Here is a 17,288-nt window from a genome sequence, read left to right on the forward strand (position 1 = left end):
TCACCCGCCGGGTGACCCGTTAATTCGTTGCTTCAGCGGTCAGCCCCTTCCCCCTTCTCTGCTTCTCAGTTCAACCCCCCATCTCTTCAAGCCTTCACCGGCTTCACACCTCACTGTTCACAATCACACACAGTCACACTTAAAAAAAAAAAAAACCCTAAGGCTAAGTAAAGTTCCCGACTCCTTTATCCGCTTATTTCATCAAGCGAGAGGTGGGAATATTTATCCGCTTCGAACTTTTCTTCTTCTTCTTCTTCTTCGTGCTCATCGATCGCCTTTCCCAGACTCGATAACAGCTCGAAATCGACTATTTCCGAATCCCAGTTTATTTCATCAATGTAGATGTTTGAGTCTGGCACGGAAATTTGGCAGGGGCAGTGGAGACCATTGATCTGTGCCCAATATCTGGTTTTTGCATTTCGGAATGCCTCCTCTGCGCCGGGCGGCCGGAGTCTTTCCAATTTTCAATTTTTACAGTAATGAGTTCTTCTGTCTGGCATTCGTGGGTAAGGATTTTTCTTTGGAGCTTCTTGATCACGACTCTTGTTTGTAAAGTTTTTGAATTTTCCCATGATGTTTTTCCTGGAAAGTTGATCCGAGAAATCAAGAACAGAGAGAGAATGGGTTTAGGAAAGTTTGGAAAGAAGAATTAGGATTTAGGATATAAATCCTTTTATGTGGAAAGTTGATTGGGGCGCAAGTCATCCAAACCCCCCATCTCAAACAACTTCATTAGACTATGTACTGATTTTTGAAATTGAGTCTCTAGCTGCTCCACTCAGACCACTCACACAGTCACATTGTGTTTTTTTTTTAATTTTACATTTTTTAAAAAATGTATTCATTAAAGGGATGTATTATTTTTTACATTTTATATTCTTTTAATTTAGAAATTAATAAATATAATACTGTTTTTTTTTTAAATGTCATTTTATATGAAATTTTAAAATAAAAAAATTATATATTTTTAAACGGGTGACCTGTTACCTGCCCGTTTATTAAATGGGCGGGTTAGGGTTGACATGTGTGTGATCCGTTTAACATCGACCCGTTTATGACCCAACCCGTTTATGACCCAGCCCGTTAGTGACCCGCCCAAACCCGGCCCGCCCGCCCGTTTTGCCAGGCCTACATGGAATAGGTCGAGTGTGTAAGCTTTAAGTTCCTCTTGATTTCCATTTTTCTTTTTCCTTATGTGTGTTGTAAGATAAACGTGTTCAAATGTTAAATACATGCATAAGATGCTTGTGCTTTGTCAGCTTCAAAACATGGTTCAAACTCAAAAAGTAAACAAATATTTTTTTTATAAAGTAAATTTAAAAGTAGAATAATGAAGTAAAACAATTATAATAAATGTTATTTTTATCATAGCAAAATTTTAAAATGTGTATTATTTGTAATTTTATTATTTTAATCATATTTTATAATATTATTTAATTTAAAGATGAAAATAAGAGTTTTTTAATTAAGTTTTTAATTTGTATTAATTTTATAAATGTTAACCAAACAGGTTGCTGGTTTCTAATTTTTAGTTTTTATTTTCTGGTTTTTAATTTTTGTTTTTGATTTTCGCTTCTCTAATTTTTAATAATGATACCAAATGGTCCCTCAATTTTTAATAGGCCTGTTACAATTAATTATACAAGAAATTATGTTATCATTATAAATCAAATAATAACGTGAAACATTTTATGAGTACATAATAAGAAATAAATAAGGAATAATTATTTCCAAATTTTATCATGGAGATATTTATTCCTTTATCATTATATATTGAATGAAATAATTAATAACTATTTCTTTGATTCCAAAAATTCAACTATATTTAATCTTATTGCAAGAAATAACTATTCTTCCAAACCAAACGAGCCGTTAAGTATGATTTCTGGGGTGGGTTTGTAAGCGAATTCATAATCTTTAAATAATAATAATGATTGAAGCATTTAGTTAAAAATTAATCAAACACAAATATACATGGGAAGTATAGTAATGATCATAAGAAGAAGAAGAAGAAGAAGAAGAAGAAGAAGAAGAAGAAAGAAGGGTAACTACATAGGCTGCCCGGCTATGCTTAATAATAATTATAATAATATTAATAATGCGCGCAGGAGATGAGTGGGTTGAGGATGAGAAGCCAGCTGCTGATCCTGATCCAATTTGGAACTGTCTTCTTTGAATTATTATTGGGAACTGATGATGACGACCCTCCTGCATGCATGCTCCTCAATTAATTAATCCTCATATTGCTTGCTTCTATCTTGAACTCACAGAAAAACCAAGTCTCTCTTCATTTTTTATGTTGCTTGATTCACTCGAAATTGAGATTCAAATCATTTGAAATTGATTGAAATCCCAAATTTTTAGCAAAATTGATTGAAAATTAGAATTTTTTCAAAAAAATTATGACAGAACAAGATATCCTTCAAATTGAAAATTGAGATTCAAAACCCCAAAGTATAAAAACTTTATCCCAATACTTCTTTTTTTTTTTTACAAGAAAGATATATGAATGCTAAATGTTAGGCTTTTGAAAATTTATGCAAAATTAAGTATTACATATTTGCTACAAAATTTTATTCGACCTTTTACACCTAAATTGGTTAGTTGGATTTTAGCTGATCTATAGATATCGTTTGCACGAGTGTGTGTATAAGAGTGTGTATTGATTAAATATATTGCACCCTATACACCGCATGGTACATACCTTTCATTGATATAATTTATTTACAGTAATAGTTCTAAATCTTGCATTATTTAAAATATATCTATATATTAATATTTGTACCGAAGTTCCATTATAATTTTTCCAAAATTTACTGCTAATTTTCATTTTGTTAAAAAAAAAAATTCTAAATCAAAATTATCAGCAATTTTCTTCAAATGTTTTGTACTCTTCGAGTGTCAAAATTTAAAATCTTTTAAGATTTTAAACCTACCTTGAGCCAAAGAGATTGCTGATCTACAAATTAGTGAAAGAAACATGTGTGCCAAACACATGGCCTCCATCTGGGAAATCGATCAGATGGGAAGCAAACCGTGAGGTACTCTTACCTGTTGTGAGACAGGAGATGGGATTGACATGCTGCCCGCATCTGGCAGGCAACTCCTGGGACTCGGTGACATTCACGCCCGCTTCCTCCGCCTGACGGGTGCCCTCATTGCTGAGCATGCTGCACAGACACTGTGGCTTGGACTTCATCACCGCCTTGAGGGGGTCGCAGCAGCTGTCTGGTGGCGACTCCTCACTGCTGCCACCCCGCTGGCTGAGGCCATTAAGGTAGTGGAGGCAAGGAACAAGCTCATTCACGCACGAGGAGGAGGAGGAGGAGGACGCATTATCCTGAACCGCTCTGCATCCCAAAGCCATACTCAAAACTGCAACGGCTGCTGCTACTACCACAGCATGCATCATCTTCTCCATCTTTAGTTTCACAAGACACAAAGCAGCTTGGCTGTATGTGGGTATATATACCACAAAGGGAGGGAGTAACGAGTTTTCGTTTGATTTATATAGGTGACCCAACTTCTAAATTTGCCAATTGACCATATGAGTTTTCTTGACCTTGCTTTGTTGACAATAATGGCCATTTGAAGAGGTTCAGCTACTTGTGAAGAAAGCATACCTATTTTCTGTGGAAAAACAAATTGGAAATTGGGACAACACACACACACACACACACACAAAGCAGTCCTTTATACCAGTAAAAATGTTATCAAAGCCATTGATCCAATAGAAATCTCCCAAATGCACAGCAGAAACTGAATGCTAAGATTGAGTTTGGGAGCATGGATTTTGGCCTGGATTCAAGTTTGTATAGATTTGAGCAAAACTAGCTAGTACAATCTTTCATTGCATTCTACCCAAATCAATCAGAACTCTAGACTCCCAAAGAGGGGTAACAATCCATACACATTCAGTGAGACATTTAACCCACTTTTACTGGAGGAGAGATGCCATATATAAATCCTTTTGTGGACCCAGACGAGTAAAAATCCCATTCATGATTGAATTGCAATTAAGATCAAAAGCCTGCTTGGCCCATTCAATAGAATCCACTATAAAAGCTAAGGATTTCTGTACATAGAGAGAGAGAGAGAGAGAGGGAGAGAGAAACGGTTAGATATATGCATATCCAGCGAGCTTAACCGTTCCAGCACCTTCCTTATCCCTCGTGCAAGGCAATATGAACATCTATCCATGAGAGAGAGAAAGAAATACATATCCAGAGAGCCCTTTTTTTCGCTTGACCATATCCAGAGAGCTTAATCCATTCAGCAACTTCCTTCTCACTTGTGCGAGGCAATAGTGATTAGACATAGTATATCATGCCAACTTCAATTAGGCTGATGTGTGGAATATTAAGAGCAACGGCCGGGCCCCGACAATTCTTACGGAGAAACGAATAGCCTATGTCGATCACAAGCTTCTTCAAAAATGAGGAAGATCTCCTCGCCTTCACGTACGAGTGTCCCATTATGTATGCAACCCCTGCCTCCTTAGCCTGGATCAAATCCAACAGCTCTTCCTTAACTGCAGGATCCATACCAGGGCTTTCTGGCAAGTGAAACCTAACTTGGCGCCTCCTGACCTGAGGGTTGTCATCATCATAAACAGAACGCAGACCCTGGAGAGTTGAAGATTTGCTGCTCTGAAAGGTGTTGCTAACACTAACATCCTCCTCCTCAGATGCTACTAAGCTCAAGCTTGACTGCGCGGTTCTGGTGCTAATAACGGCCATTCTCCCATCAAGGGTCGAACTCTCAGAGGTTGCAAATTGTGGTTCTACGGCTTCCATCAGGATGAACTCTGCTATGCTTTGGATGAGCTGAGTCTCAAAGTCTCCATCATCCCGCTGAATGTCCTTGTACCCATACCTCACAATGCACCGATACATACGGTATGGTCTAGGGCAAACCCGGCCAATGAGGAAGCGCTCCTCTGGTGAAACGTATGGGACTGGAACCGATTTTACACAAACAAAAACTAACACCTTGTGGAAAGCAGGGAGGTTTGTTACAAAGTGAGAAAAAATTGGAGGGACACCAGTTGCCAATTCTGAGTATATAAAGCCAATCCCAGGTACGCGGACAATACCAAGGCTAGGACCGAGGCCAAGTAACCATCTTAATGGGACTTTGTTATGCAGATCAAAGTTGTACTTCTTGCGGGTCCCATAGTGCCAAATGTACATAATAAACATAAAGATAAGCGAGAGCACAATAGGAACCCATCCTCCCTGAGGAACTTTCATCAATGCCGCTGTTAAATACACACCCTCAATGAACCCAAAGAAGAGAAGGAATACCAAAGCCAGAAGAAAACTTCTCTGCCAAAGGAAGAATATGACAAGTGCCATGAGACATGTAGTGATGATCATAACCGTCATGCAAGCAACACCTGCAAACATTCACATTGGAACAACATCAATTAAATATATATTATCAGAGAATGGAAAAGCCAGCTTTTGTGTGAAAATAGCACAAGTTACAGGACTCAAGGAACGACTTTTTTATTTGGTTACTCCATGGATGGGCCTATATGATCCGTCTATGCATAGGTCCATTGTAAACTAGGAAAATGTTATTCAGACAATTTCCTTCACATGGCGCTTAAAGAAAACTCATAATAGAATTTTTACTTGGTCAAAGGAAAATTTGTTGCCAGAAAGGAACACAAGTCAATTATTCAAGACGAGAACCATGATTACGATTAGCTCAAATCGGCATTTTTTTATGACACAAGTGTAATGCAGCATTCACAGTAGGGCGTCCAAGCTACCAAGCATGTCGTCAAGTAAAAGACATACATATGGGCCCAACCATCTCACATTCTCAATCCCACAAGTCAAGAAAAGCCATACTTTTCAGGAAAGAACACTATTTAGATTTTAACCTGCAGTATTCAACTTCTATTTAGTGCTCAATGCTCATAACACATGCATTCACTGGTGCATACACGTACTTGTTAAGACAATGCTTCCGCATTTGACAAGGACACATTCCTGCAACTGCAGTGATGAAATGACACATCCATTTAAAAGTAGATCAAACACAATCATCCAGAGTGTTGCAATGGACCTAGATGACAAAAGACTCCAAAATATGAATTTTTTCCCCTCTAAATGTCCATATCCAGACTCCAGTTCATGCTGAACAGAAAAATGAATCCTAGAAGTCAGAAGTTCATCTAAATGCTCATTCAGAAATATTAGATTTTCCTTATTTCTACAAAAATGCAACGCAACTCCACAATTTGCTTAGTAGAGAGAGTGAGAGGGAGCTCATTACCATAAGCATTTCCGATTATAGTTGTGTCCTGAAATCCGATAGTAATAGCAAGAGTAAGTATCATTAGAATCCAATTTATTTCCGGGATGTAAATCTGCCCATGTATATGCTTTGAGGTGTGAACAATTTTAACTCGCGGAAAGCAACCAAGGGCATGGCACTGTTTAATGATGGAAAAGGTAGCAGTGATCACAGCCTGACTGCCAACTATAGCAGCAAGGGTGGCAATGACAAAGATGGGCCAAAACACACTTTCTGAGAGACCACAAAGAAAGAAAGAAACGTTAAATGTAGTCAGGTTATGAGCATTATGCTGGGGGATCAACGTCAAATATTGTGGAGATAAACGAACCAGGTATTGAGTCATAGAAACTGTTACGAAAAGAAGATCGGTTTTTAGACAGGAAAGCAGCCTGACCCATATATTGTACAACCAAACAGGGATATATAACAAATGCAAATGCAAGCTGCACAGACAAAACCAGCAATCAGATTTTTTTGTTACACCAATTAGTAAATGAAAATTGCAGTACCCTGGTGCTCCATATGATATTATGAAAAAAAAAAATTATACAAAAATAGGGAAAAATTTTAAATAATTTTTTAAGACAAAAAAAGACGTTGTGAACTTGCTCATATGAACATTAGAGCGGCAAGAATATTTGATTTAAATTTACTTTCTAGAATGCTGGCTCCCCTTTTCCAACCCTCCAGATACTTGGCTATACTTATCATCTGAACTAAGAGAAAAGACTAGGTAAGAAAAGAAATGGTGAGTTCCCTCTCCCATATACAAGAAGTATTCATTGTCTTCCACATGCAATTTAGAGCTTGATGTGTAAATGAACGACTGCTTACCCTTATTGACAAGGCAGTGAAATGACCAAGATCAGCAAACATAGCTTCTGTACCTGGTGAAATCAAGAAAAAGCTCAATATCTCATTGAAATTTGACAATATGCAAAAAAGAATTGATATCCCGTGTCCATGAATTAATAAAGTTATATAGTTTTCAATAGACCTAGAAGCCCTTAAACTAGGGTTATTCAAATTATATATAGAGCCCAAACACCCAACTGAACCCAAGCCAAAAATTTAAGTCTGTTTTTCAGCTTTGGTTTAAGATTCCTTAATTTTTAATATTTGGTTTTGGTATCAGTTTGCAAATAAAACCAAATCAAAATTACTGAATGACCAAATTGATGTTTAAAATGTTTTTAATAAATTTTATTTTCATTAAAATATATTTAGGTTATATTGTGTTACTGCCATGCGGGCCTCATGAAATCCAAGAGAACTAGGCCCTGGCATGATGTCAGAAAAGAGGGAAGTTGGGAACAGTGGAGTATTTATAAGAGAGCTTCTTCCCAACATGGGAAAACTCAAGAATCCCATTAAGTCTCAGGACTCTCAACCCTTCCAGCTTTGCCAAACAAGTTATTCTTCTAAAGTGTGTGTGACTCAAATTCTAGGCATTTCTAGTCTTTGTACTGTGATCTCACAGCATTGAACCATTTTTGTTCAACTGAAGTTAAGGAGGTCCATAGCACAAGTTCATTTGGTCCCTGCTTCTCGAGTTACAGTGCAAGATTTCACTGGATGAGTAGTTATTTAGAAAATGTTGATGTTAACAGTTAAAATTCCCTCTTTCCCACTCTTTCCAACTCTTTTCTGCCACATGCATTAAGTGGGGTGAGCCCGCATGTATGCCTGAAAATTAGTTAGAAGTTCAAGGTTTTTGTGTTGAGGCCTATATTACCAAAGCCCCAAATAGAAAAACCTACTTGTGTTGAGACCTAGAAACCACTTGGTTCACTGATCCTAATTGTATAATCAACATTCAGTAATTCAGTAAAACAATTAGGGATCTACTCAAAGATATGGGAACTGAACAAATTGGATCACTATCAGTTTTTGTCAAAAACACTGGAAAACCTTGCTCATCTTTGGTCTGTGCCTTGACACAAAGAGATCCATGACAACACTCCTAAACCAATACAAAAGATCATTTAATATGCAAATAAGCCTAACGTACAGATCCAACATACCTGTTATTGAAAGAAGGATACCTCCAAGAGAAATCCAGCCATCTTTGCCGGTCTGACTAAAGAACCTAATAATATAATGTGGAGAAAACGCGAGCACAACTTTTGGATTCCAATATATCGTATTGTACAGCCCAATTGCAAAAATTGACAACAACCAGATAAGAACAATGGGAGCAAACATAAATGCTACCCTGTGGGTGCCAAAGTGCTGCAGAGCAAACAGGCCCACCAATATGACACATGCAATCAGGAGGAGTTCACCTATGATTAAAAAAACATGGCACAAAGAAATAAAAGTTATCAAATCACCAAACATAAATAGGAAGAAGAGCAAAGAACAAAAGAAAACTACTTACCCTTGGTTAATTTTGATTCTGTAGCATGCAGCCCTGATACAGATGATAGAACTGCAATTGAAGTAAAATGACCAGACTTAATTATTTCCACAAAAAAGAAAAATCCCAAAGAAAAAAAATCCAGCATTTTCGGATAAGCTGTTCGTTAAGGCCAACCAAAGTTCCCATATATAGTAGGGTTGCCAACTATTACACCGAGTAGTGTAATAAATAAGTGACATCACTAGAAACTCCAACTTATTTCCACTAGAAATATAACTTTTAATGCATTACCTGAAATTGCAGGAGTGAGCACACCATCACCTATAACCATGGAAGCACCCAATAACACCACAACAAGTAGGACTGTCCGCAGCCTTTTATGCTTCTCAAGAAATCTCTTCAAAGAGGATGATGCTGCTGTGTGCATTGAGGGCCCATACTTGTATGCGGAGAGCTCCTCATCAGCTGCTTGTTGATTGGTAAGCAAACTGAACCTTGCGTGCCTACAAAGCAGCGAATAAAGAGCAAATGTCCCACCTGACATGATTTTATACCAAGTAGAGCTTAATCAACAGATTCTTGAACTAGCTAGATCCAATTCCTAAGAAAGGCTAAATTTCAGCTCACCTTCCCCATTATCATCTGCACTTAGTAGGATGAAAACATACTTAAGCAATGGAATCAGTGTAAATGTCCAGAAAATCAAGGAGAATGCGCCAAATATTACTTCCTCATTTTGATGATCCTGTAACTTTCCTATGAATATGCTAGTATAAACATAGAGAGGCGAAGTGCTCAAGTCTCCATAAACCACACCAAAGCTTTGGTAAGCTAATATCAAGTTTCTGGAAAGATTCACCCAAGATAGCTGCAAAAGAACAGACATGGAGTCCAGTTAAATTCGAATCAGTTGAGCCCATGTTGGCTTGCATTTCAAATAAAGTGGAACATATACATGCTACAAAAGACACTAGGTCTGCCATCACACCTAGTAAAAAACTAAAAAATCTCAGAACCAAAATTCTAATAGATCCTACATTTTTCAACTTTCTACTTAGATACTGTTTATACAATAAATATGTCAACTAATGTCAATACTTAACTAACTTAATGATTATATTGGTTTTGAGGAATCACATGTGGAATGTTGTGGTTTAAGACAATGGCAAGTTGGCAACAAATGTAGAAATATGAAAAATTTTCATGAGTATAAAGGGCCAAGAAAATATGCAAAAACTATTGGTAAAACTTAGAGCATATAACAATTTTGTATACTAGACTGGCTGCTAAAGATGGGAAGAAAGACATTAAAACTAGATATAGATAGGGCTATGGAAAGAAAAAGCATAGATCTAGGCATACTAGTTAAAGGTGCAAAGTGCACTGAGGCACAAGGGTACTTGGAGCCTAGGCACAAAGTGCAATGCGAAGCAGTAATATTTGAATTTAAATATATAAATGAATAGAATTATGACTACCAACTACCAAGCATAGGTCACCACAAGAATGGACAAGGCAGAAACAGAAAAAGGAAAAAGGAAAAAAAACACAAGCCTCAGATTGGAGGCAGAGGCGCATGGCTGCTCTGGTGTGGTCCAGAGCAAGCAGACTGGTCTGAATTTCTGATTTGGTGTAAATATTAAACGCTGCTCTGAACTTACTAAGTCACTCACCAGGAAGAAGAAGAAGAAGAGACAGAAGAAAAGAAGATGACAATAAGAAGAAAGAACCTGGTCTAAAATCTGAATGTTTGATTTAGTGAGAACTGAGGATGAAAGTTGCAAGTCAAGAACTGTGGCTTCATGTCTCCGACTGTTCGACCTGGTCAAGATTGAACAGTAGCACTCACTGCACTCCAACCATTCAACCAGGTCAAGAGTTCAGACAAAAGTTTGAAGAAGAAGAAGAGAGAAGATGACTTGCTTGCTTGAAGAAAGATGGTTTGAACTCTGCTCAAAGAAGAATAAGGCTCATGCTGGTTCGAAGAGCCAAAGAGTCTTTCACGCCGAGTCTTTCACTCTGGTTCAAAGGGTAGAATAACTCTGCCTACGGTTCCAAGTAAAACCTAAAAAAGACTAAAAAGAAAGGTGTGAATACTAAACATTCACAAGGCGTGTCTCACTGCACCTCAAAAATGCCTCATAAAGGTGGCCTTGTCTCAGCCCTTCGAGGCACTAAGCCTGTTGCCCCCACTACACCTTGTGCCAAGGTGTGCCTTTGACTACTATGAATCTAGGTAATGTCAAAATATTACAAAAACAAAGATGATTATGTCAATAATATATTCAATGAAAACAAAATAAACAACCATCAACCTTAAGTCCCCAATAGGTGGGGTTGACTATAATACATGAACCCTGTTCTGCCATTCTGCAAGATCTAGGCCAATATTCTCTGACAACTGAGGGCTGTCAAGTGTTAAATCTTTACTACCAAAATTATTCTAGGAATACCCCTCCCTCGGCTACTACCACTAACAGCTCACTTATCACTAATGCGTTGTTTGGCAGATGTTGCAATGACTTAAGCCATCTTAATAACCCTTCCTTCTGACCTTCCGCAACTTACCATGAGTGTGTTCATTCCTTAATTTATCTTTTAGAGTAATATCACTCACCGACCTTAGCATTCTCATTTGAGTAACTTTTACATTTTGGATATGATGTTGCTTAGTTGCTCAACATTCTAATCCTTATAGCATTTCTGGTCTTATAACCATCCAATAGAATTTTACTTTTAATTTTAAAGGTATTATACAATCATGGGTGACAGTCACATCTTGAAGCACTTCTCCATTTTATCCATCCTACTTTAACTCTTTGTGTTGCATCTTCCCCATTTCTCTTCCAACTTGCACAATGTATCCAAGAAATGAAATACACTAGTTTTACTAATTTCTTGACCATCAAGTTTAATTTTTCTTCAATATTCCCCTTAAAATTACTAAATTTACATCTTACATATTATGTCCTATTTCTACTTCTCTTAAACCCTCTAGCTTGTAGAGTGTCTCCGCATGGATAAAAAAAAATAGCCAATGAAGTTAACTATGCAATAAAAAGGATAAAAAAAAATGTAAAAGTTGTAGGACTAGTGGTCGTCCCTATTGAATTTTGGAAATGCTTAGCCAACAATGAAGTACTAAGGCTCATCAGTTTATTGAATGAAACTACAAGGACTAAGAAAATTTGAGGAAAAACACTTTAATACCTATGTATATAAATAGAAGAGATATTCAAAATTATATTGTCGTCTGTTGAATATTTCACTTGTGAGTTTGCCCCACATTGTTAAAAAACAAATAGTTGGAGGATGGATGCTTATATACATTGTTGGGTCCACGACCAAATGGCACAAATTTTTGGGCTAAGTTGGTGCTCACCCATGTATATCAAGTCTGCCCGTTAGGACTCCTTTAGTCCTAACAAGTGATATTAGAGCCGACGGTTCCTACAAATGTTGATCCTATAGAAGATGAGTGGTGGATTCTACAAGTGCCAATCCTATGGACAAGTGAACTCTCATGGTTTCATGGTCTATCCCATGGTTGAGTAGTGGCTTCTAGTTGGTTGCATGACATGGAGTGATCAAGAATGACTTCTGTTCAAGGTGGAGCAGTTGGAATTCACAAGTGAGGGAAATATTGTTGAGAGCTCCACTTGTAAGTTTGTACCATGTTGGATAAATAAAGTAGAGGATGAGTGCTTATACATATGGTTGGACCAGGACTTAATGGCTTAAGCTTTTGGGTCAAGTTGGTGCTTACCTATGTATATCAAGCTCACCCATGAGGAGCCCTAGTCCTAATATTGTCAAATTACGATTATGAGTCACACAATGAAATTTTGGATAACAGAACAAAGACTAAGATTCAAAACAAGGGTAAAGAAATCAATTCGCTTTTATCTCTATACCATCCACAAAATCTATACATCTATTAAGAAGATTAAAGGGAAAGTTCTGCAGAAAAAAAAAAAGGACTTTTACTTAGACAAAGGGTACATAGGAAGCCTTACGATGGATTCTAGAAAAGGATGGAGTAAGTCATAAGTAAACAATTATCGTTAAGGGTATGTATGAAAAGTAAGAGTCTAGGGAATTTTGAATTACAGCACATGGTCATTAGTAGACATTTTCAAACTCTATTTTCTTTAAGAAATCAGAAAGAGAAGACCTAGAGAAATGCAATTTGTAGATTCTTCTCTAGGTTTAGATGTATCCTCTAGAAATTTTTATAAAAAACCATTAGCAAACTTGTTTAGAGTGAGAGTGATTATTGCCATAAGAGACATATAACATTGGCGAAGTAGCAAGTGATCTTGAGAATATTAAAAAAGGCGTGGTTCTTCCTTGGTAAAAAAATTCTTTCCATAATTCTATAGGCACAAATACTCCCAAACAAGGAATGAAACCTCAATTGCAACTTGCAAAGTTATTCTAGGCCTAACCCTATCTACTACCACTAACAACTCACTCTTCCTCATTAGTGTTTGGCATATGTTGCAACTGCTTAGGCCATCTTAACAGCCCTTCCTTCATCTTATCTTTTATAACTTAGCTCGAATGTGTTCATTCCTTAATTTATCTTTTAGAATTATATCAACCATCCACCTTAGCATTCCCATTTAAATAACTTCAACATTTTGGATATATTGTTGCTTAGTCGCCCAACATTCTAGTCCTTAGAGCATTGCTGGTTTTATAACCGTCCTACAAAATTTTCCTTTAAATTAAAAGTGTATTCTAAAATCACAGGTGATAGGACACATCCTGAAGCACTTCTCCATTTTATACATCCTACTCTAACTCTATGTGTTTCATCTTCTCAATTTCTCTTTTACCTTGCATAATATATCCAATAAATTAAAATATACTAGTTTCACTAATTTCTTGACCATCAAGTTTCAATTTTTCTTCAATATTCCCCCTAAAAAAATTACTAAATTTATATCTCATATACTCTGTCTTATTTCTACTTATCTTAAAACCTCTATCATGTAAAGTATCTCTCCATGGATCAAAAATATAGTAAATGAAGTTAAAAAGGATTAAAAAAAATGGGAGTTGTAGGACTGGTTGCCATCCCTATTGAATTTAGAAATGCTTAGCTAACAATAGAGTACTAGGCTAACTAGTTTGTTTAATGAAACTATAAGGACAAAAAATGTGAGGAAAAAAACACTTTAATACATGTGTATAGAAATATAAGAGATATTCAAAACTATAATAATTGTTGTTGAATTAAGATTATGAGTCACTGAATGAAGCTTTGGATAACAAAACAAAGACCAAGATTAGAAAGAAGGGTGCAAAAAATCAATTTGGTTTTATCTCTACAACATCCACAAAAGCTATACATCTATTAAGAAGATTAATGGGGAAGTTTTGGAAAAAGAACATGGACTTTTTCCAAGGCAAAGCCAATTAAGGTACATAGGGAGGTCCTCCGGCGGATTCTAGAAGAGTATGGAGTAAGTCATTTGTAAATAGTTATCATCAAGGATATGTATGAAGGTTAAGAGTCTACGAAATTTTGAATTATAGAACATGGTCATTAGTGGACATATTCATACCCCGTTTTCTTCGAGAATTCATAAAAAGGGCCTAGAAAAGTGCAATTTGTAGATTCTTCTTTATGGTTAGATGTATCCTGTTGAAACTTTTATAAGAAACCATTACCAAACTTGTTTAGAGTGGGGGCAATAATCGCCTCAGAGACTTACAACCTTGACGAAGTAGCAGATGATCCTGAAAATATTTAAAAAGGAGTTGTTCTGCCCTGGAAAAAAATTCTTTCCATAATTCTATATGCACGCACACACCCAAACGGGGAATGAAACCTCAATTGCAACTTGCTAGGAATTGACTCCTAGAGTAGGACGCGTTACAAAGTATTAATTAAAAGAAGGCGCTTCCGGGAGTCCCTCCCCCACTCCACCTGCCCACAACCAAAACAATAAAAACTCGAAAAGAAATCCATTCATTAAGAAATGAGAGAGAGATTCGTTTAAGCTAAAAATAAGTAAGTGATTTTAAAAGTCTAAACGCGTAAGATAAAAAAATTCTCAAGCAATACTCGATCCAGAGACATATCATTTGGACCAAAAACATTGAATTGAATGAAAGTATCTGCTACAAAGACAACATAGAATCAAGCCCACTATAAGAAGCAAATCAAAAATCACAACCAGAACCTAAATAGCTTTAAAGCTGTACCGAGGATTACAACATGATAATCCAAAAAAAAAAAAAACAATCAGAAGAAAATGGCAGCAGCCAGTAGCCGCGAAAAACGGAAAAAAAAAAAAAGCAATCGGAGAATGGATGGAAAAGACCACTCGGTCAGAATCTCAGACTGAAGACCAAAGCCCTAGCGGGAGGAGGTGAACCTGGGACGGGTTTCGGGGAGGAGAGATTCCAGATTCCGACTCCATTGCCGGTGCTGTGTTCCTCAAAGTTCTTGACGGTGGGGATGGGGTTTCCCTAATTATGTCCTGCGGCCATTATCCAGTAGGAATGGATCCAATACGGAGGGAGGCGGTGTTGTCGGAATTGGGAAGATGAACGAAAATGCAGAGTGAGCAAACGCCAAGAAGTCCCTACAGCTCTGTGCTTTCCTGTTTATGCTTATTTATATAATATATATATATATATACATCATCATCATCATACATCATCCGCTCCTTATATGTTTAATTGTTGTGGTGGGGAATGAGGATGACGAAGAGAAGTGCGCGTACGCGTCTTCCCCGTGTACTAAAAATCGGAAGAACCGAAAAATTGGAAAATTGAATGGACAATAAAAATTGAAAAACCAAATCAAACCATAAAACCAGATCAAATCGAACTGACAAGTTGATCACCTATTTTTTTGATCCAATTTTGGTGAAAGATTTTTTATTTTTTATTATTGATTTGGTTTTTATTTGATGTGTTCGATAATCACCATTAATTGAATCCAATTGATATATTATAAATAATATTTTTAATAATTAATATTAAAAATATATATTGCACTAAAATTGATGTTAAACTTTAATGATGAATATTTTAAATTTATATGTTTATTATTATAAAAAAAAAACTTTTTCTAGTGACTTTAAAATTTTAAATTATATTTAACGATTTAATTCAATTCAATTAATCATTGAATATTTATGTAAAAATAAGTTAAACAAATATCAATTATTCATTTTGAACGAATCGATTTCAATTTGCATTTCTACTAAATCAAAACTTCGTTTTGATTGAATAATTGTTCGAAGGGTATGGTTCAATTAGCTAAACCACGCCCATCCCTAATGTAATTCTACTATTCTAGTCATTCTCATTATTCCTTACCAAGTGATCTGTTACCACTTACCACTCTTAGGTTACGATTGTATGAAAAAATATTTATTCCTAATTATAAATTAGTTATAACATCTAATAAAATGATAATATAATATTTTTATAAATTTATAATAAAAATAAAAAAGAGTTAATTTTTTTAAAAATTAAATCATAATAATATGTACTCTTTTTTATTATACATTGAATAAAATAAATATTAATTAAATATTATATGATGGGTTAAGTATGCTATTAGACATTTAATTGCTAAAGAGGCTAAAGAGATTTTGGTCTTATAAAGATATTTAGGTTTTAGTCCAATGATACCCTTTTTATAGTAATATGTAAGGCTAGCGGATCAAAATAGGTAATACCTTATGACAAATGGACTGACAGCACTACACATTTGGTATCAAAGCTACATGAGGGTACTATCACGTTGATATTGGATGGGAGAGCGTCTCTATCCCACGTTAGATGTGTAATAAAGAAATTTATAAAGATGATTTCAACTCCAATTATTGTAGGTGTTGTTTATAGGATACAACTGTGAGGTTATTGGACTAAAGCAGATAATACCTTACTAAAATTGGCCAACACTATTACACTAAATCTATTCCTAAGGATGAAGGATTTAATCTCTCTACTAATCCTTAAACCAAAAATTTATTTATTTAATTTTAATTAGTTTGGTTCTTGAATGAGCTTAATTATTTTTGCAACAACTAATTGAAGGTCATTGTAATAATAATCGGATAAAGGATGCACAACGGAATAAGTAAAACAACAAGAAGCAAATGAAACACAACCAATAAATGAGAAACAACAAGAATCAACACGAGAATTAATGTGGTTCATTAAAGCCCATATCTATGAAAGCAATCGACACAATAATTTCACTAAGAAATGTCAAAGTACACAATACACTTCACAATAATCTCTTTCTTTTATCAATACACGCCCAAAAGAACATAAATAAGACTCCCGCGGAAGTTTCTCTCCAAAATTCCCAACCACCCTAATGTTCTAATTCAAAATTCAAATATTTTATCGTAACCCAGATGCACTCGTCGACGGGAACAATTCACTCGTCAACAAGCCAGAGAAGGCCACTCATTGACTAGTACAGTCAATCGTCGACGAGTCCTTATTTTGCTTTCGGTATCTTAGAAACTTTGAATTTTTCTTACTCTCGGGATTTACTCGTTGACGAGCACAGGGCATTCGTCGACGAGTCCCTATTGTGTTGCACCCTTATACTTTTCTTCCTTCCTTTGTTTAT

General features: G+C 36.1%; 2 protein-coding genes across 2 annotated transcripts; both read right to left on the reverse strand.

The window, feature by feature from the left end:
* Window positions 1-1,911: 1,911 nt before the first annotated feature.
* Window positions 1,912-4,270, reverse strand: LOC131167996 (non-specific lipid transfer protein GPI-anchored 30). Its single transcript, XM_058127118.1, has 2 exons — window positions 3,052-4,270; window positions 1,912-2,208 (listed from the first exon to the last, which is right to left on the reverse strand). The coding sequence occupies exons 1-2, from the start codon at window positions 3,419-3,421 to the stop codon at window positions 2,093-2,095; spliced, it is 486 nt and encodes a 161-aa protein (XP_057983101.1). The 5' UTR covers window positions 3,422-4,270; the 3' UTR covers window positions 1,912-2,092.
* Window positions 3,986-15,563, reverse strand: LOC131167995 (potassium transporter 4). The gene is made up of 9 exons (XM_058127117.1): window positions 15,064-15,563; window positions 9,302-9,542; window positions 8,966-9,211; window positions 8,693-8,743; window positions 8,337-8,597; window positions 7,147-7,199; window positions 6,641-6,755; window positions 6,289-6,543; window positions 3,986-5,398 (listed from the first exon to the last, which is right to left on the reverse strand). Exons 1-9 carry the CDS (start codon window positions 15,106-15,108, stop codon window positions 4,311-4,313), a joined length of 2,355 nt encoding a protein of 784 aa, XP_057983100.1. The 5' UTR covers window positions 15,109-15,563; the 3' UTR covers window positions 3,986-4,310.
* Between the last annotated feature and the right edge of the window lie 1,725 nt (window positions 15,564-17,288).

Source organism: Malania oleifera, chromosome 11 (genome assembly GCF_029873635.1).
Source record: "Malania oleifera isolate guangnan ecotype guangnan chromosome 11, ASM2987363v1, whole genome shotgun sequence".
NCBI lineage: Eukaryota > Viridiplantae > Streptophyta > Magnoliopsida > Santalales > Ximeniaceae > Malania > Malania oleifera.